General features: G+C 39.3%; 1 protein-coding gene across 1 annotated transcript in view; it reads left to right on the top strand.

Annotated features, from left to right (window-relative positions):
• The first annotated feature begins 4,590 nt into the window (after positions 1–4,590).
• Pard3b (par-3 family cell polarity regulator beta) overlaps positions 4,591–22,300 on the top strand; it is a 978,419-nt gene continuing 960,709 nt past the window's right edge. Inside the window, exon 1 of the mRNA XM_076865584.2 lies at positions 4,591–4,748. Coding sequence (XP_076721699.2) covers positions 4,629–4,748 — 120 coding nt within the window. The 5' untranslated portion in view covers positions 4,591–4,628. The remainder of the gene's footprint in view (positions 4,749–22,300) is intronic.

Genomic DNA, 22,300 nt, shown 5'->3' with positions numbered 1-22,300 from the left:
AACAAGGAAGAATATATAAACCACAAAATGGTAGAGAATATTTGCAAACTACACATCTAATAAAAGTTTAATAAACAGAATTGGTAAGGAAACTTTGTAATTCAATAAGGGAAAAACTATTCAAAATTGGGCCATTGACTTAAATAGACATCTCTAGAAAAAGATACACAAATATATATATAAAAAAATGTTCAACATCACTAATTATCAGGAAAATGCAAGTAAAAACCACTACATGATAGATATCACCTCACTTTGATTAGAGTGAACAGTATCAAAAAGACAAAATGTAGCAAGTATGAAGTTGGGAAGAAAAAAAATTCTTACACACCATGGGTGGAAATGTAAATTAGCAGTGCCATCATGCTATTATGGACAAAAGTACAAAGCCCCTTTAAAAGTTAAAAGTAGAATGCCATATGACCCAGCAATTCTACTCTTAGGTATTTACCCAGAGAAATGAAATAATATGTTGAAGATATACCTGAACTCCCATGTTTATTTCAGCACTGTTCACAGTAGTCTAGAAATGAAATCATCCTAAGGGTTCATTGACTGATGAGTGGATAAAGAAAATGTGATAGATACACACAATGGAATACTATTCACAAAAACTGGAAGGCAGGGCTAGGTATGGTTATCTTTGTATCTTTCACATACAAATTTAATTTTGTATGTGAAATATATTGATATATTAAATTTCATTTAATTGATATATTAAATTTAATTTTTAACACTTTTTACTTTCACAATAAAGTGTTAAAATTAAATTTAATATATCAACTAGTGAAATCCTCTCATTGGTGATAACATGAAAAGGACTGAAATGAAACATGCCGGACACACAAAGACAAATACCACATGATCTTACTCATCTTAAAAATGGAATCTTAAAAATGTTGACCTCACTAGAAGCTTAGAATAGAATGGTGGTTACCAGAGGCTGGGGAAAGTAGAGGGGTTAAAGAACCAGGAAAGTTTGGTCAACTGATACTAAGTTATAGTTAGGAGAAATAAGTTCTGGTATTTGCAGTAGGGTAGCATAAGATATTAATAATGTTTTAATATTTCAAATAAAGAAAAGATATTAAATGTTTTCACCACAAATGATAAATATTTGAGGAGACAGATTTGCTTACCTTGCTTTGACCCTTATATAATGTGTACTTATATTGAATTATCCATGGTACTTTCCATAAATGTGTACAATTTTATGTATCCATTAAAAATGAAACAGGAAATCATCAATGTAACAATGAAATAATCAACAAATGAATACTATGAAGTATTTGTAGATAAAACTTATTAAGAGTTATTCATTTCTACCCAGTGAAACAGTAAGTGAAACACTTTGCTTTCAAATATAGAACAATGAAAAATTATACCCATTTTCTAATTCTTCTATGAGATCATTCTGGTACCTACTTTCAGAATAAAAGATAAGAACATGATTTATTATATTTATTATATATCTATATTCTTCTAATTTATGCTGATTTATACTATACTAATCTGTACTAATTTTAATCTATTATACCAATTTTCAATAGTCTTGCAAATAAAATTATCTATAATTCAGTTAATTTTTAGTGATAAATAATGCTGGTTATAAGCAATTCATTAAAAGATAAAAGTAGTTTCTGTTTTCATAGTACAAAACATAAGAATGGGTTACTGGTCAACTACAGATTAAACATTATCATTCTTTATTCAACATACATCTAACGATACCTGACATTTTAGTTGTACTTATTACAAATCAGGTCAGTTTAATAATATCAGTCAGTATTATTTTCTCATTTGCTGTTAGATTACAAATGAGAAAATATCACATGGGCAATGTTTATCCATCTAGCCGGCAAAAGGGGAAAATAGAACCCAGGCCAAGAGTCTTCCATTGGTACTCAATCAGGTCTAATTATTTATTGTCTTCTGTCTGGGAAGTCCCATAGAGCATGAAGTATTGATTTAAGAATTTTCTGGACATGACTGTGTTGCAACTTGTTCTTTTATATCACTTCTTAATATATGATAAATTGTTCTTATGTATGCTATGGATGAGGCTGAAAAACAAATTAAGCCTGGCTATTTAATAAACATGGATTATAAACACTCAACTGCCTTCATAATTACTAATGGGGGTCCTGACATTCACTCCATGGTATGCAGGACTGCAGGGTGCATTGTGCACATCTATGTTGAACATCTTTACCTCACAACGGTACAGCCTCTCTGCACCCCAGAAGGCCTGGTTCCAAGTGGAATTGGGTGAGCCTGGGTGTTCCTCCTGATTCACCTGGGGATTCTCAAAGCCATGACTGGGGGAGGGGCTTTAGATACTGGGGAGGGTCTTAGGCTGAGCAGAGAAGGATTTTGTCAGAAAGATCAGGAGTTATTCATGGCCAGAGGACAAGAGGAATCTGGACGAATTATGGAGAAAAAAAAAAAATACAGTAAAGCAGGAAGGATGGCAGCATGCAGGTATTTCATCTGCTGAAACCCTTTGCTCTGGACGTGTCCATATAATACCCAATACTAGAAGTGAGGGCCACACATTAGTACATGTCTTTAGTATTTATTTGTTTGATTCACTCAGTCAGCATTCCCCTTTTGAAGGCTCTAGAGTCAGACTGCCTAGTTTCCAAATAGGCTCAGCTACTCTCTGGGAAAGGGATCTTAAGCCAATTGCTTATCCTCCCTTGGCCTCAGTTCCTCCTCTCTAAAAGGAGCATGAAGTATCTCCATGGGGAGAGCCTGCCTATGAATAGACACCATAGTGAATGACACAGAGCCAAGAGAGGGAGAAAGAAGTCTCATGGTTTGAGTTTCTGTTTCCAATCTTATCTCAATGGAGTGTGCTCTTTGGATCTTCTGATTTTATGAGGAAATTGATTCTTAAACCAGTTTGTGTTGGATTTGCAACCAATTTTTAATGTCTAATACAAATCTTCTTCAATTTGACTTGGATCATATGATTCTCTTTGTTATCTGTATAGGGTCCTATACACAAAAGACAATATATGTTTATTAAACATATAAATGATCTAAAATTTATAAAAATTCTAAAAAATACATTAATTTAATCACTTGTGCATCAACATATCATCCTAGGTAATTCAAATTCAGTGTAAGTGTGTCTTGGCACAGGAAGCAAATTCTTCTGAAGAGAAACACATTAGTCCCGGGGACCTTGTTGAATGAATAGAATTCCGAAGAAAACTGCCAGGAGAGGCCAGAGATTGCTTAGGAAAGAACTAAGTTCTTTTTAACATAAGCATCTCAGTGATCATCTGATCTGTTCCTTAACTTCCCTGAGCACCATTCTTATGTAAAAGGTGGAAAAAATAATATCTACCTTACAGCTCAAAGGATCTCATTTATAGGACTAAAAAGGACACAAATGCTGTTTGTTGTTCACCTCCCCTCCAGATACCTGGGGTTCAATTGGTGATGAATATACACCTGTCATATCAAGTACCTACAGGTGTTAATTCCCCCCCCCCCCCGCCCCCACTTAAATACACAATGGGAGTCACTTTTCAAGAAGATCCATGCAAACATATGCGATCATATTTGGATCTGGGGTGTGATCTTTGGTGGAATATTCAGTGTCCTCAACTGTGGAAGAAATGGTTTCATTGGCATTTGACCCTAAGGTTCCCTTCAGCTCTGCTTTTTTCAGGGCTCCAGAGGGTAACTGTAACGCAAGCTCCTAACAGGGTCTTTAAAGAGTTTTTCCTGCCTTTTTGTACCTGGGAGCACCTCGAGGTGTTCTAGGTGGGCGTGGCGAGAAGCACCTGCTCCCGGGCTTTCCTTGAATCTTGCTCCAATTTCCTTATTTTAAAGGAGTAGTTCTGCAGTCTCCTAGCTATTCCCTCGAGTGTGCTTTATGAGATCCAGTTTCAATCTCCCGGTGGTAGCTTTCAGGTCCCGTTACAATTCCCTAGAGCTCCCAGTGCGTGTGTGCGGGAGCAGAGAACCGGAGAGAGACAGAGTTGGGGCACGAGGATCTAGGCTCCAGTTACCTGTCCTCACAGTCCCCGCGCAACACCGCCAAGCGCGCGGCGGGGCCAAGGAACGCCGCGGCCCCTTTAAGAGCCGGGCCCAGGCCGGCTCCGGGGCCGCGGGAGCCCAGAGCGCCGCGCGCCGCTGTGGAGTTGGGAGCGGGCGCAAAAGTTTCCTCCCAACTCCGGCCTTGCGCAGCGCCGCCGCCGCCCACTCCAGTCCGGGGCCTGGGGCCGACCCTGCCACCGTTGCCAGGGCCAGGGCCAGGGCCAGGGCCAGCGAAGGGCCAGGCCCGGCCGAGCCTACGGTTTCACTTTAGCGGTCGAGCAGCAGCCGCCTGGGCCCGAGCAGCAGCTGGGGGAGCGGGCCACGAACCGTCGTCACCGGCCACCGGCCACCTGGGAGGCAGCCCTTCCCGCGCCGCCCCCTCCTCGATTCCCACCCGCCAGCGGCCTCCTACCCAGGTGGAAGGGGAGCTGCCGCGAGCCCCTGTCCCCGAGGGGTCTCCGGGGAGAGGCGCCGGGCTCCCGGGCCGCCAGCGCCCGGCGATCCTCCAGTGGGGGGCTGCGTCCGCGGGGCCAGACACCTGTCGGTCGGACCCGGCGCGGTAGACCGGAGCCAGGATGAAAGTAACTGTGTGCTTCGGCAGGACGGGCATCGTGGTGCCCTGCAAAGAGGGCCAGCTGCGCGTCCGGGAGCTCACCCAGCAGGCGCTGCAGCGGTACCTGAAGACCCGGGAAAAGGTGAGCGCCGCGCGGTGGGCGTGCAGGCAGGACCCGAGAAAGGGGGCGCGGCTGCTGCGCGGGCTACCCACGAGTGCCCCGAGGCCAGTGCACCTGCCAGGTGCTCTGAGACCTGAAGGCGCTGTTAAGGAGAAGCACAGCACCCAGGCGACTATTGGGCTCAAGTTGTGGCTACAACTTTGATGTGTTGCTAACATAACTGACTCAGGTGCCTTTGGGGGTTTGTGCTTGCAATGACAGCATCCCATCGCCCTCATTTGCGGGCTCGTTAGAAATAAGCAATCTGGGACTCCAATCCAAACTCACTAACTCGTTGCTCTTTAATATGATTTCCAGGAGCTTGCAATACCCTAAGAAGTTTTGAGACTCACAGGTTCAGAACTCTTTTGCTGGGACATTAGGTGCTGCTCACTTGAAGTGTGATTTTTGACCCCTTAAGGCCCGCCTCACTTAGGCTCCATGGAGTTAGAAAGTTTATTGGTGCAAATAACACTTACACAAAGTTATAACTGATAAGGCCTTTGGAGTTTCAGCCTCATGAGCTGACCTCTTAAGGATCTGGGTAGGGATTTAGGTGGAAGGATGCCATTTGCCTGCATCAATCAGTCTACATTGAACGTGTTTTCATTTTAACTGTAGTTTCTATGAGAAATTACTAGGTGAGTCCTGCCCGGTCCTGAGTGACTATTAAAATGAGGAAGATGCCCTCAACTCTGTCCCTGAAACAAGTAAAAATTAACTTTTTTTTTTTTTCAATAATGCAATACATGTGCAGAAAATCTAGCTAAGCTCTAGAATTCACTCAGGTGTTTGGGTAATATGTGCCTTTGTGCCTTCCCTAAATGAGCACTTTGAAAGGTACCTTTTACTTTGTTGAATTCTCACATGGAACATTTTATATGCCCTAAATCCTCTTCAAGCAGGGCAAGCCACAAACTCTTGTTTTAGGTGCCAGCGGTTCTCTTGATATTTGTTCTCATGTTATGGGATTACCTAAGTAGTGTACATTGGCCAATCTGGTGATGGAAAAATGTAAGTTTTAATTTCTTTTAAGGTCATAGTTTATCCAAAGTATCCAAGTAGTTTTGTTTTTTTCAAGTATATAGTAGAGGAATTTAAGAAATACCTATACCTTCTATGCTTCCACTATGAATTACTCTATAAAAAAATCTGATTCTGGACAAATACATGTGTATTTTACTTTGAGCATCAATAACTGGAGGATAGTACAGTGAAAGGTTTATTGGGATATTAAGTATAATCTGTGAAGCTGAACTCTTTGCTGATAGAATTGAGATGAGGGAAAAAATTTAAGGTGGTCTATAAAGCAATATGAGAATTCACCCCTTTTTTAGCATTACTACATTAGCATGTGTTATTTATATATGTCAGTTAAAAACAATTGGTTACACATTTAGATCTGTTTTTGAAATCATATTTCATTAACTTCTGAAAGTTGGCTAGGATTAGGAGTAATGATAATAGTATATCTTAAAGGATTATCTTATTAAGATAATAAATTTATTTTTAATTTATTATTAAAAATAATTTGACCTCCAAACTCCTACACATTTAGAAGTTTACTACAGGGCTAAGTTGTCCAAATATGGAGGTAAACCACAAGCTTCTAAATAACATTCAGAGAACTAACCAACTGATTTTTAATGCAATGTAATTTGATCTTAAAAGGTGTTAAAAACTGTTGGGATTCTGGACTGGAAGCATAATTTATATCAGAGAATGTGCAATGTAATTGCATTGATCAGTTTACTGTTAACAGACATTACATTTTTCTGTGTTTACATTTATATGTTAGTGAATGTGACATTTAAAGGTTACCTGCAGCTTATAAAATTTTCCTCATTTTTAGCTTTTAAAGTTTCAATTTGACAAGTGGTGTTTTCCTCCTCCCCATACTCCTTTCCTCTAGGTTCTTTTTAAATAATATAATCATAACAAGGCTCAACTGATAAATGGCACTTACAATGGAACAAAAATGTCAAGAAATACTCAAATTCTCTGCTTTTATTCATTGAATTTTAAAAATAATGGAAAAAGGCCATAAATGTCAAAATTTAATTAAAAAACAATTTATAATAAATTCACTTTTCTGTAAGTTTAGTGAAAGATTTAAAAGATTTTTCCCTCCCTGGACAGCAAAGTTTAAGCCCTGCACTCAGTAACAACTAACGCATATTGTGCTTATTGCATGCAGTCTTTATGCCAGGAACTTTATGTATATTACATGACTTCACTCTCAAAACAATCTTAGAAGGTAGATGTCCCCATTTCACAGATTGGGGAAAAGAGGCATGAATAGTAAATTTGAATTGGATTGCTATCAGTCATTAACAACTTCACCTCATATGTTATATACCAGAATATATGCATCTTTTTACAGATTTTGAAAAGACAATTGCCCCCTACGGATTCCTCCATATAGCAATCCCCCTCACCACCCCAGTAATGGGGATTGAACCCATGGCCTTACATATGTAAGGAAAATGCTCTACAATTGAACTATACCCAAGCCATGGGACATCAACAAATTTCTTTTGATTATATCTTTCATAGTTCAAGTGTACATGTTATAGGGAGAGGGACAACATCTGAGACAAATATTGTAGGATTTTCAAAGCAACTATAATAATAATCCTCGGCCTAATTACAAAAAAAAAAAAAAAAAAAGGTCAGGATCTTTTAGTCATCCAGGTGGAGAGAGCTATAATGAAGCAAACACAGTGACTGGAACATGAATTTGAGTTTTCCACTTTTGGGGGGGTTCCTGGATAATTGACATTAGAGAAAGGTAGATTTTAAGATTAGGATGGAAGTTGTAGTTTCTGAGGTTTAGAAGGTAGGGGGAAGCCCATAGAAGCCCTTCTGGATTTTGTAAACAGCATCAGAGGAGTAACCACCACCTGTTGAGAATAAACAAAGAAAACTAGTATTTGTGGAATCTTGGGAACCCCCTGAATCAACAGAACAGAAGTAGGTGAGATACTTAAGAACCAGGGAACTCTTGGGAAGGCTCTAATGATATTCTGAAATTTGGGACTTTGAGGATCCTGCTGCCAATGAACTCCCTTAGAGAGGTGAGTTGACTAAGGGGTGAGAATTACAGGATGCCTTATCTTTGGATCCTGGTACTTTATCAGTGTCCTGGGCTCTAAATCCAATTTAGCAAAGTAGTTAGTGGAAAGGTGATTGTCTTCTTAAGTGGTCAAGATGGGAATCACTGAGTAATTAGTTAAATTTATCATCAAAATTACTGGTGTCACAGGTGAATGGATGATTGAATCACAACCTGTAGGGGTTCTCAATCCAGGCCTCCAACTTTAATATTTAACATTTTGAACAGGACACATGCCCAAGTCCCTTTTGCCATTTTTTTTTTTTTCCATCCAGTGGGTATGGAGTGGGGCTTAGGCATAAGTATTTCAAAGAGCACTCCAAGTTATTCCAAGCCCAGCCAGAGTTGAGAACAGGTTATCTAGCACTCATCTTTTGCTTTTGCTAAAATTCCTCCGTTTTAAACTCTTTTGATAGCAGATTCTGTGTCTTAGATACCTGTAAACTACCCTTTCATTAAGTGACTGTCCCTCTATTCTTGCTCTGAATCAATTATTTCCTGGGAAAGTACTCAGATTATGAAATTGCACATCATGAGTCCAAGTGAATAGGAAGAGACTCCTATAGTAATAAGAATGTATAGTGTGTTCAGGAGTTGAAATGATTGAGATAGGAAGTTCATGAGCTAGTGAGCATGCTAGAATTTTCAAAATGCAAATGTATGGATCTGACTGTATATATGAATATACTTTTTATTTTAAAATAAATATTTGATAGGCTTTTCAAAATGAAGCTTTTCTGTATTCAGCTATTTTTGGAGAATTTGTTTTTATAAGTGGAGACCAGCTTTCCAAAACTTAGAATTCTCTGATAAGACTAACAACTCCATGATTAATTGCGGGATCAGGATGTAAGTGAATTTGTGCAGTAACAAAAATCTCGTATGATATGGTATGATATTACCCTGGAGAAGTAGGCCCTAACGTGAATTTCTGAACTTTTCAGCATGTGATGCCTTGTTACCTAAATAGGCTGTAAGGTTCTTATGTACATAGTTTAGGTCCAGAATGAATTCCTGAAATATTTATTGTGTGTTTGACTTACTTAAGTGCTTTATTTCCTATTCAGTCTTCTCCTCTTCTTTTGTATAGAGTAGATGTTCTTCCCTGAATGTGGATAGAACTGTTTCACTATCAGCTCTAACTTGCTTTGGCTTCTGCCACTGGACTAGAGTATTGAAAAGCTTCTAAATTTGTAAACATTGGGATCCTGGGGTCTGCTATGACCCACAGACATATTTTCTTAGGTCTTAATGATCTGTTCTTATTTAGTTGTCAGTGTCTAAAATTTTTGAGATTTCACATAAAAATACAAATTTCTATCATCTTTTGGGGAAAAACAAATCAGAAACTCTCATAATACTGGGCTTTACTTTCCCACATGACAACTATCAGTTGGAACTAAGACACCTCTTTTGTCTTTAGAAGGAATTATTAATGCTCCAGTCTCCATTATTGCCCAGTGAAGGTAAATGATTATTGTTGGGTTTAACTTTTTCCTCTGTTCTTATTCTCTTACTTATGGCCCACTTAATGCATTGTTGCTATTTGTTTGACCTCCTGGAAGACACTTGAGTTATGTCCCTGGACCTTCTCTTTCTCTCTTCAACATTTACAACCTGCACACAAGGTTTGCTGACCAGGGGTTGACTGCAGTTTGGTTCATTTGAGCTAGGGTAATTGCATTGTGTGGGATTAGGAGCCACAACTCTGATATGGAGGTTGGTATCTTGGGCTCAAATAGCTTAGTTAGTGAAGTATTCATTTCCAGGCATTCTGTGTTCGAATCTTTTTTGAGGAAGATGGACAAGTGGCATTAGATTTTTATGAAACTGTTTTTTTCTAAAGAGGCTGAAAGTTAAAATCATCTGAGGAATCACTTAAAAACTCAGAGCTTTGGGTCTATCTTGGAAAGTCTGCAGAAGTGCATCCCAAAAGAACCTTCTGGTATGATGGAAATGTTCTGGATCTGTGTCTAATAGAATAGCTACTAGAAACATATGGCTGTTAAATACTTGAAATGTGGCTACTGCAAGTAAGGGGCTCAATTGTATATTTTAATTCACTTTCACTTAATTAGCCACAAACAGGTTGCCTATATGAACAGTTCAGGTTCTGTGCTCTTCTGATGGTTTCTCTGAGCTGCTTCTGAAAACCACTTCCTTAAAGCCTGGATCCCAGGCAGTTCTTAACTTGACATTCTTAAAGATGTTGCCACTCTGTACTGATAAGAACTTTGCCACTGGAAAAGGATCTTCATTTATTCTTTGTTGTTCAGAGGTGGCAGAGAGACTCTAAATCTGAAATCCCCCATGTAAACAGTAGGGAAAATAAAAGCAGCTGGACTGGAGAGCAAGTCAAGGCCTGCCCCAGTTTTTACCTTGCTGTACCAGCCCGTGAATGGTACCAGGAAGAAATGGACCAACAAAGAGCCATTGAACCGATTTCTGGACAATTATCAGAACCATTTTTAGTGAAAATGAGATGCTGCTTGACTATTAACATACTCTTCAAATATTTCGTACTTTTTCCTATATCTCATACTTTCCTGATTTTCTGCCTTCCTTACTGGCTATTATCAGTCTCTTTGGCTCTTTTCTTTCTTCCTCCACTACAGCCTGTCATTAGCATGCCCAAGGACACAGTTCTTAAACCTCCTCTGGTCTCTCTCTACTTATTCTGTGGTGAGTTCTTCTAGTAATGTGACTCCACATACCATTTGTATAGCTCCAGTGCAGATCTCTCCTCTGAACTACCAACTCCATCCAGGGCTCTCCTTGACACTTTTGCTTGGATGTTAGGTGGGCACTTCATACTAAAAGCATGTCCTGGTCCCGCTCTCCAAATCCACACCTGTCATAATTTAACCATGTTATTAGAAGGTGATACCATCCTTCCAGTTGTTCTAGACAGAAGTCCTCATCATCACTCTTGATGACTTCTTTGCTCTCATGAGTTTCCTGTTGGTTTTTTTTTTTCCTTAAAGTTTTCCTACTTCTGCCCTCTATACTCCCCACTATAACTCCTTCTTAACCTGTAAGCTAGGGTGATCATTTAAAATCTAGTCAGGTCCCGCCATTCTTCTATTCAAGGTCCTCTGATTGCTTCCATCTCTCTCATATGGCCTATAAAGTGCTCCCTGACCTGGCTATCTGTGCAGAAGAAAGTTAACATGGCAGACCTGAAATTGCAATCCTTAGAAAGGCCTGCTTGCAAAGCTTGGCCCTTGGCTGGCATCCTGCCACTTAGATTTGTGGAGAGTTTTCATCATTTCCCTATAAGAATGTCATAACTGCGCCAAAACTGTTTATGCAAACAACATGACTTTTGTTGAATACCTGCTCTATTTCCGGGGCCAGGAATGCTAGGATTTTCACATGTTAAGCAGAGGGTGCCTTCCTGACCAGTCCCTAATAACAGCTGTGGGTGTGGAGTCTCTAATAATTAGTTTCCCTGTTGGGTGACATTTTACATGTGCTATCACAACTCATTGCTGGGGGAATTAAGCATGTCCTCTCCACAGTGAAGACCTTTGGAAGCTTATGCCTAGTCTCCTCCAGATTTCATGTCAAATTCCATTTCCTTTGACTGATTTTGCTTTGTGTTGTTTCACTAATAAGTCATAACCATAAGCATTCCTCTGCTAAAGCCCTTGAGGCCTTTTAGTGAACCACTGAACCTGGGTGTTCTTGGGGACCTTGACACTTGATATTCTACCTGTCCATTCTCATCTTCTATTACCTGTCTGTCTCTCACTCTGCCTCAGCCCCTGCCTCTCACGTGTTCTCCAACATTCTAGACAAATCCCCAACACCCATGTTGTTTTCTTTGCCAAAAATATTTTCTAACCATTGTCCACCTGTCTGCTTCCCTCATCCTTTCCATCTTAGATGATTGTTTCCTTCTCTTAGAAGCTTTTTTGATTATGCTATTTACAACTATACGCCTCTAACCACCCTCTCTATTGTACCTGACACTCTTCTCAGAGCCACAGGTTCAGCAAAGACCTCTACCTTTATTGAACTTGGTATTCTAGTTGGAGGAGATGAAAGATAAAATAAGCCTTAGGGTAAGAAGGGATGAATTCTCTGGGTAGAAATAAAGCATGAAAAAGCAACAGGGAGTGTGTTTGGAGGGGTTATAGTTGTAGGCATACAATTATGTTACAAATACACTCACATTTTAGTCAATTTGTTTAAAATATTTGTATCAATTTTTAAAAAGTGGAGAATTTTCATTAAATTGGATAATGAATCAGATACTATTTCTATTAAGGTTTCATTACCCAGTTGATTACTAGGTTTTCACACTCTCCCCAAATGAGCTATTCTCAACAAGATTATCAAGATCTGGTAGCTGAAATTCATGGTTACCTTTTATACTTATTCTTGTTGCTATCCCACCACTGTGTGAATTTCTCAGAACTTATAAATGCCTCTTTCTCATTTTAGTCTTCATAAATACCTCCTGTACTACCTCTTTCTGTACTGATACCCTGGGGTTCTGGCTTTGTTCTCCATCTCATCCTGTCCCCAGATATACACCTCTAGCCCTCAGTGCTCTCCAGACCCCAACAGCTGCCTTCCTCTAGACTTCATCACCTGGAGGTCCCATTGGAGCAAAACCATCTGCTTGCCCATCTGTATCTGCTTGCCCAATCCCCCTTGGTCTGTTGCTTTGTATGGGGTGCCATCATTTAATTGGTTTTCTAGTTCAGAAACCTGGAAACCTTCCTCCATGGTGACCTACCCTCCCTCATCCTCTACCACATGTCCAGTTGGTCACAAAGTTCCTTTGATGCTTAGATGTCGCATCTCATGCATTTGTGGCCTCCTTTCTACCCTAAGACCACACCACTTCTCATTTCTATAGAAGGAAATTACAGCAGATCCTTAGTTGACCTCCCATTTCTACCATTCCTCATTTCCTCCAAACCATTCTTCCTGTAGTGAACATCTAATGAAGCCCTCAGTGCTGCTGAGAATATTTAAGTGGTTCTCTTTGCTCTTAGTGAAAACCCAAACTTTGTTCCCCTGCCCAGTTTCTCTATTCTTTTACCCCCCTTTAAATTCCTATTGGCAGTTTAGTGTTTACTCAGGCTTTTCTCCATCTGGGGTAAATCCTGCCCATCCTTTGGAGTGAGTCTTCCAGTCTCCTCTTTTCTAGGATCCCCTCCCTCCTTTTCTCTTTCTGTAGCTCACAGACCTCACACTTGTGTTTCCAGAGCTCGCCATGTCCATGTTTTGGCTTTGTAAAACACACTTTATATTACACTCTTTATTAGGATCTGCTGAGTAATGGCAGCCCCCAAATCAGTGGCTTATCACAGCAAAGTTTTTCTCAGAATATGTGAAGGATTCATTGGGAGTTTTGGGGTTGCCCTGAAAATGGCAGACATCCCTTCTGTCCGAATTTTACTGGTGAGACTAGCCATGTTCTCCAAGTGCACTGGCTTGGGAGAAGTAGCCCACCTGGATATCACCGAGTAGCCAGGCAGGCTCTGCCACATGCTGTGGCCATTGTATCCCCCCAACTACTCTGTGAACTGGTTGAGAACAGAGAGTGTGTCTTGTTTATCTTTCTGTCCTTATTTTTAGCACAGTACCTGAAACATAGTATGGGTTCCAAATATTCTTGTTAAATTACATTGAATTTTATATTTCCTTTATAAAGATGAGAATGACCTTGTACTCAGCAAAGGGTTTGTAAGTTTGAAATTGTTATATGAGGTAGACTTTTTTTTCTTTAAAAAAAACACTCTAAATGCAACTTTTCTCTTGATTATCGTCAAATGCCTCATCATATCCACATTTGCTGTAGGCAGTAGTTTAGTGGTCCATTACACTGATTGTCTTGAATAACAGCTTCAAATTCTGACAGGTTGACTCACTTCTTAGATTTTTGAGACTGAGTGCTCTGTAGCTGATTTTCAATGAAGTAACATCAGAGTGACTTTGCTTCATGAAGATTTGTGCAATGCAATCTCTTAATATTTGAACAATGTTTGATTTTCAAGATAGTATTCATTAATTTCATGTTGATTTTAAGGATGATGCTAGATGATCCCCATTTTGATGGTTTCTCTATTTTTGAAAGGCCTGATATCTGTCTTGGGGGCTGCTAAAATTAGGTCTGCTTCCTGGTGCTGGGTTTAGCCATTCTTTTGATTGCAGGGCTTTCACTGGATTGCAGTGTGATGAGATCGCAGGATATCATGAAACAAGCTTGTTAAAAAGGTTTTAGTCTCAATTTAGTTTCTATCAGTCAGACGCAGTGCCAAGTATCATCTAGATATACATGGCCAATGTTGCTCCTGTCCTCTACTTCAGGGTGAGGTTATTAAACTCTCTGGGTGGTTCTGCACCCTGGCAGAGTAGGTGATATGGCCAACTTGGAGATGGAAACAGATGACAGAAGGAATGTCCTCAATTTTTGGCTAATGTTAGCAAGAGCAGGGACCACATTCATGGGGGGAAATGATCAGATCTATTTTATTGCTTCATTTGGGGAAGAAAATAAGGGTCTACAGGGAGTTGCATTCAGAGATTTCTGATGTCTTTTAAGGCAGATTTAAGATAGATTTCACCACTATTATTTTAGATGCACAAGTCCTCTAAATATGACCTCTAAGTGACATTGTGCTATTGACAAAGGATTTGAGATAAAACTTGTGCTTCCCTTTATCAGCAGAGAGGTGGCCTGTTTATGCAGAGGGGTATAGAGGTCATGGGGTACCTATATTAAGAATGATGGGAAGCTGAGCATGGTGGTACATGCCTGTAATCCCAACTGCTTGGGAGATTAAGGCAGGAGGGTTGCAAGTTTGAGACAGCCTCAGAAACTTAGTGAGACCTTGTCTCAAAATTAAAAAAAAAAAAAATGGGGGGGAGGCTGGAGATGTGTCACAGTGGTCAACCACCCTGGGTTTGATTTCCAATACCTCAAAAGGAGAAAAACAAAAGAATAATGGGAAATAACTGCAGTCTCCTAATTCTATCTGCATCCCATAAAACAAAAACAAAAATTTGTACTCAGTGAGGTCTCAGAGCTCCAAGTAGTACTTTGCTACTGTTTTCTGTAACAAACTTAAAGTCACTTTAGTCACTTGGGAGATGATTTAGGGAACGACTCTGAGTCAAGCGTTCATATTTTCTGCTTGGGTTAGAGAGTAACATAAGTCAGGCTTCTGGACAAAGAGGGCAGAGTAGACATTGTAACCAAACAGTACATATCATGATAGAGAACTGTGGAAGTGGTGGGGTAGCTTTGCTTTGGGCAAGGATCACTCTGAACTGCACCTGGGCAGGCTTTTGAAGGATGAATGGATATTCAGATTCTTACCAGGGCAGTGAAGGATGGGGAAGGGCTTGGGGGGAGGCAGCCAGTTTCTGTCTGAAGGTGGGTGTTTTGATTTGATTTGTTTTGTTTTGGAGGTGGAAGCAGGGGAGAAAAGGATAGTGTTAATGGCATGTTTCCCAAGAGTGATTGTGGGAGGAAGTACTGAGGGAAGAGTTGGAGTCAAAGCCAGGAGGCCTTTGTTATGACTAGCTAATGAGCTGGAGGAGTCAAGTATTCTGGGCAGGGTGGGGACCTTGTTTGATTTGCTTTTGTATTGATTGATCTGGAAAATGAAGATAGAGGGAGCTGAGACTGGGGGTGGAGGAACTGGCTCAGATCCTACTGTGGGAGTGAGTGGAACTTAGATGATTGAAGCAGAAGAGGAAATGAGCTTTGAGGATTAGGGGCCAAAACTACCAAGCTTGGGGGTTGACTGTGGTCAGGAATGCTAGGGGGAGTTGGGGAAGAGGTAGCAGGTTAGGCTTTGCCCATTCACGGTTCAGTGGGCATTTCAGTGAGTGCACCTGTGTCCTAAACCACTGAGGCCTGGGAATACAGAGCTAAGTAAGACATGGTCTGTGCCCTTATAGTGCACAGGTAGGGCTAGGAGAGGTAGGAGACTAAGGACAGATGAAAGGGTTTATGAGTACTGTGAGGGCCTGGCTGAGATCATAAGTCATGACTTCACAGAGATGCCAATCTTCTGCATGAATTGTTCAGTGTTGAATTAGATTCTTGATTCAAGATTGGGATTTGAGTGCAGATGTGATAACAATGTGTCCAAAGGAATAAAAGTTGTTAGACTAAATTAATGATTGTATAAATAAAATCAAGGGCTTTTAGACTGTTTTCAATAGTCACATCCTGTTTGCCCCAGCAAGACCCACTCCGTACCTTCTCCAGTCTCCCCTAAGACCCAGGAGGCTGAGCAGCATCGACCCTCTTGCCCTCTGGCTTTTAGTTAGAGTTGATCGGCCCTTAAGGAGATCCCAGCAATAGAACAGAGGATGGGCAACTCCCTTCCTGCCAGGTCATGGTCAGCTGTCTATATCCTTTTCTAAAAGGCCATAGCTCAGGTCCCGTGACACACCCATAAGCCATTCTCTGTGTCAGATCACTCTTATCCTTGGTTCCATGGGACTGAGTCTATGGCAAGGACTTACCACTGTCTAAACACTACTCCTTGATAACTTCCTGTAGCCCTGGCAAAACTTCAGAAATAACTTCTTCATTAAATTCCTAAGTGCCTAGTTTGAGCAAGTCATCTATTTCCTGACAGAATTTGGAATGAGAGGCACATAACAAAAAATGTTTCCTTCACAATAGTACCTATAGCAGCTGCCTACTTAAACAACTGAAACAAAGAGTACTTATCTTTACTAGGAATGGGGCCTTTTGAATATTGTTTTGCTTTTTTCCCCCCCAAAAATGGTGGTTGGAATATACTAAATCAATTTCACTGCCCTCTAAAGGGTGAGGGCCCATAGTTAGAAAACCAGTAGAGTTACCCGATGTTTATGGATATTGAATGGGCCATCAGCTCAAGTGACTCTGGAAATCCCCACAGCTCTAAGATCTAGGTGTTTTATGGATTAAAACAAAGAGTGAAACTGAAGCTAAATTCATAAAGTCAAGCTTGATTATATGTTCAAATGATTTTTTTCCTATGAGTTATATAATGCCAAGTACCTTTTCTATATGCTAGAGATAAGATCTGGGTCTTGAGACTTGTGAATGGCTGGCATGCTGGTATATGAGTCAAGCTTCATCTTAGCCCAGAAGTCCCTGTGGCTTGATACAGTCTGGGCAGAATTGTGTTTGACTTGTCATCTCTTATTTCTTTTGTGACATAGAAATAGTATTGGTAACTTTTAAATATTAGGTCTGGATTACTTCCTTTTGTAGCAAAGAGTTGAGGAAATGTGAGATAGATAAATAATCTTTTTCTCTGTATTTATAGGCACATTTATAGAGATTCAGTGGGCTTGAGTTTTGACAGCAGTGTTTGATCAGAAACATGTTCCCAGAACCTTAAAAAAAAAAAAAAAATCTAACTCAGGAAATTCCTAGTTAAAAATTTTTTTTTCTACTGTAACTAGATTTGCATTTCAGATTTCTTTCCCTTTTTGTTTTTACTGAGGAAAGGCCACTTGGAAATGTGACTGAATAGAGAAGGAACACTCATTCTATTGCTGCACTCATTTCTTAGGGCTGCATGCCAAAGTAGCACACACTGGGTGCTTGAAAACAAGAGAAATTCCTCACTATTCTGGAGGCTTGAGGTTCAAAATCAAGTTGTTGGCAAGGCCACACTCTCTTCAAAGCCACCAGTCAAGGATCCTTTTTTTTTTTTTTTTTTTTTTTTTTTTTTTGCCTCTTACAGCTTCTGGGAGCCCTGGGCATTCCTGAACTGGGGCAGCATCCCTCCAATCTCTGGCTCCATCTCCACGGGCCCTGCCTGTCTATTCACCAGTCATGATGCATTAGGGTCTACCCAATTGACTTTGTTTCAACTTGAGTACATCTGTAAAGGCCCTATTTCTAAATGAGGGTCACATTCACAGGTACTAGTGGTTAGGACCCCAACACACTTACTTTGGGGGGAGGGTACAATTCAGCCTCTAGTAATTGATATTCTATTTAATGTATTTTTTTTTCTTTTTCAGTAAGAGATATTGGGGAAATTGTATTGATTTTTCTGTTGCCTTTGCCACAAGGGCACTCTCTTTCTTTTTTAAAAAAAATGTTTATTTTTTAATTATAGGTACACGCAATATATCTCATTTTTATGTGGTGCTGAGGATCGAACCTAGTGCCTCATGAATGCTAGGCAAGCATTCCACCTCTGAGTCACAATCCCAGCCCCACAATGGTACTTTCTTTATTCCCTTCTTTCTTTTTTTTTTTTTTTTCTGCAAAATTATCCTGCAATAACCTATTTTCTGTTCATTGAGAATCAAGGTCTTACGGTATGATATCACTTATCTATATTATCTTTTTTTACATATAGAAATTTTAGTATCTGTGTATTTGTTCTCATCTGCCTCTTCCAGTATAACTCTTTTTTAAAAAAAAATATTTTTTAGATGCAGATGGACACAATACATTTATTTAGTTTTAATGTGGTGCTGAGGATCGAACCCAGTGCCTCACACATGGAAGGCACGTGCTCTACCACTGAGCCACAACCCCAGCTCCCAATGACCCTTTTGAGAGACACATGTCCTACACTCTTATCATATGTCTTGTGTGGTCAGCTTCTCAGGCATGGATGGAAGCCCAGTGTCTTGTATGAATTGCGTTTCTGTTCAGTTTAGGATTCCGTCATCTATGGAGGTGGCAGGTGGGGTGTTAGTGAGAGTTCATCACATGCTACATATGGCAGTCCCTTTCCTTCTGAGCTTCACTCTAGATGTGTATATATGTTCAAACTGAAGAAAGCAGCAGCTGGTGCCAGATGAGTTCCCTGAGTTTTCAGAAGGAAAGGGCTCACATTGGTCTGAGATAGCCAACTGGGCAAAGGATGCCAACTCTCTAAACAAATGGAGAGGGGTATGTGTCATGTGGCATAGAAAAAAAGAAAGAGCATTGCAGGGGTTCTCAATTTGTTGACCCTAGCATCCCTTTGCTCATATTCTGGAGGCTCCTAAATAGTGGGTTTTTGTGCATTACACCAATTTATATTTACCATATTAGAAATTAAGCCTAAGAAATTTAAAATATATTGATTTAAAGTAACAGGTTCATTGTAAGTTATTTTATGAAAAAATAGCTATTTTCAGAAACATATCACCAAATACCATTCTTGCCAATCTCTTTATATTTGGGCTTAGTAGATAGCTGTATTCTCAAATCCACTTTTTTCATTCAGTCAATTTCAATATGTTTTGGTTGAAACATACTAAGAAATCTTCCCTCACCACAGACATGTAGTTGGAAAAGGGAGGCATTTTAATAGCTTTGTTGGATAATTATAGATAGGCTTTTGGTAGGTATATTATACAAAGATCCAATAAGTAGTAGTTTGATTCTTTTTCTCCATAAACCAAAATACATGTATTATATCATAACTTCTGTGGGTCAGAAGTCTGGCCAGCACTTTAAACTGAGTCCTTTTCTTGAATTCTGACCAGACTGCAATCAGATGTCAACTAGGCTCTGTCCTCATCTGGGGGCTTGACTGTAAACAACTGCTCCATGCTCATCACAGTCCATGGGGAAGGTGGAACTGGTTCTGTGGAACTGAGGGCCTTGCTACTTGCTGGAGGCCACCCTCCTTTCCTCCTTAGAGGCCACCTGCAGTTCCTTGTCCTGTGAGCTTTCCCAACTCAAGTGCTTACTTCCTCAAGTCAGCAGAGAGTGTCTAGAGTGCATGAGCTAGCAGGATGGAGTATTAAAGGACATGCCATACTCACAAGACAGCGTCTCCACATGGCTTCTTAAAGGTTGGCTGCAATGTGGAATCTGAAACCATACCAGTGTAGTTTTTGTTTTCATACTCTGTTATAATCCATTACTTTATATTGTATTGTTTAAATAGATCATCTATCATCATGAAGTTTTGTTTTTGACACTATACATTGGTTATTTGGAAAACATCAATTGAGTTATATCAATCTTCTAAAATGCTAACATATTGTTATGCATTATCAAAAAGTTCTAAGTAAGGAAGCACAGAGTTGTGAATGCAGGTTTTCTAAATTTTAAAATATTTGCTTTATTATTGATAACAAATACTGCCATTGGTTGTCTTTGAAGTGCTTAGTTGCACATAATTCATTTTCAAGAAATATCTGCCAAGTCTCAGATATAAATTACTATAGTTTATCTGAGAGTCATTTTTCTTTTCTTTCTTTTTTCTTTTTTTTTTGCAAGTGGAAATGGTACTCCATGGAAAAGGTAGGTAGTTCAGCTTGCAACTTGATCACCTGAGGTAACCATTGTTCCTGAGGATGCAGCAGAAATATTTTAGATGTACTTTACAAGTGTCATATGATGTTTAAAGCATGAGAAATTAATAGCCAAGAGTTAATAACATTTGTACTGCTTCATCAAAGGCATTTTTAGGTTAAATTGGTGCCCTTTTCCCCCTTTAATTACAAATGAGTGACAGTGAACAATATGGTAACTGCTGGAATAGCTTAGTGTTGCTGCCTTGATCCAAGCTAAGACACTAGCAATTTTACCCACCATTGCTTTTCACCAGCAGTGTCAGTGTCAATGTAGTTGTTCGGTGATAATGAGATTCCCAGAATTATTCAACATGTTGACTAGTTCAGCTCTAGTGTTTGTTGACAGGCATTTACATTTTAAAATTTCTTTATTTGGTATGAGCATCAGTTAGTCATAATTCATTTATAAGGGAAAAGTAGAATTCCTTAGTTGGGATGTTAAGTTGGTTTTAATGTTTGTAGATGAGCCTTTCACAAGAGGAGTTATTGTGTCATTGGAAAGTGGCTCTGCCATACTTTTCCACAGGCACTCCACAGTGTCAATTGTTCAAAGCTTCTTTGGTGTCTTGGGTACTGTGTATGCTTCTCTGGGTAATACAACAGCTTGCCCTGTAAGATGTTGCAGTGGCTTTTTCATTTCTACTTTGAAAAAATGTAACAATGTTTGTCTTTTAAAGTTCTCATCATGTCTACATTTTAAAAAATCAATTCCTTTAAATTTTTAATGGTTTGTTTCAAAATGAGGCTACAACTGAACTATTTGAAGATATTCTATTGCATAAGACGCAAGAAGGCAACATAGTATCTATAAAGACAAAAGTTACATTCACAATTTTTATTTATCATTTTTTTCTTCAGTTCTTTATATGAATCAGATGGCTCTAATGTGTCACTTTGATATTTTGAGTGTCTTTAGACATAGAATAGCTGTGGTTTAAGAAAGCAGACTTTTAAATTACCCCATTTTATGTTGGATTTTTAAATGTTAAAAGGCGTCTTTAGACATAGAATAGCTGTGACTTAAGAAAGCAGGCTTTTAAATTTCCCCATTTTATGTTGGATTTTTAAATGTTAAAATGTATGTGACATAAAATTTACCACTGTAACTGTTTTTAAGAGTTCATTTCAGCACCACGAAGTTCATTCACATGGTTGTGCAACCAACTTTACCATCTACTCCAGAACTTTCTCATTTTCACTAAACAGGAAGTCCATATTCTTTAAACAATATTTCCCTATTCCTGGCTCACCTCAACTTCTGGCAATCACCATTTACTTTCTGTCTTATAAATTTGATTACTAGAGGAATTTCATAAGTGGAATCATGTAATATTTGTCCTTTTGTGACTCATTTATTTAACATGTCTTCAGGGTTTTTCTGTGTTATATCCCATGTCAGAACCTCCTTCTTTTTCAGAGATGAACCATTTCACATTGCAGATATGTACTATGTGTTGTTTATCCATTCATCTTTTGAAAGACACTTGGGTGACTTCTACTTTTTTGACTGTTGCAAATAGTGCACTGATAAAACACTGGTGTACAAATACCTTCTCCAGTCCCTGCTTCTAATTCTTCATATGTATGCCCAGAAGTGGAATTGCTGGATTATATAATAATTCTACATTTAATCTTTTGAGGCACCCCATGCTCTTCTCCAGAGTTGCCACACAATTTTACATCTCCCCGCCCCCCAGCAAGGAATAAAATTTCAATTTCTTCATGTCCCTGCCAACACTTACTTATTATTATTATTTTTAATAATAGCCTAATGGGTTTAAAGTATTCAATTTCCTCTTTTGAACCAGTAACTTGTCTTTTAATATAAAAATTCAAAGTTACTTTAGAATAAAAGAGAAAATTCTAAGTCAGATTTTTCATAAAATTAGAACTTTCAGAAGAATTTTTTAAAAGATTTAAAGTATAGTAAATTTGTGAGAGGATTAATAAAAGGGGGAAATAACCTTTTAGGAACAAGGAAATTTTTGGCCTGGGGATTTCCAAGGGTTCACAGACTGTACTTAGAGTGCTGCTGCTGAAGTATTAGAAATAAATTCACAGCTGTTTCAGCACTATTCCTGTAGGTTTACAAATGTATTTCTTAAGAATGTTAAAATATTTTTTCCCCAAT

This window comes from Callospermophilus lateralis, chromosome 9 (genome assembly GCF_048772815.1).
Source record: "Callospermophilus lateralis isolate mCalLat2 chromosome 9, mCalLat2.hap1, whole genome shotgun sequence".
NCBI classification, from domain to species: domain Eukaryota; kingdom Metazoa; phylum Chordata; class Mammalia; order Rodentia; family Sciuridae; genus Callospermophilus; species Callospermophilus lateralis.
The sequence above is the reverse complement of the archived record's forward strand: the minus strand, read 5'-3'. Positions and strand labels throughout refer to the sequence as shown.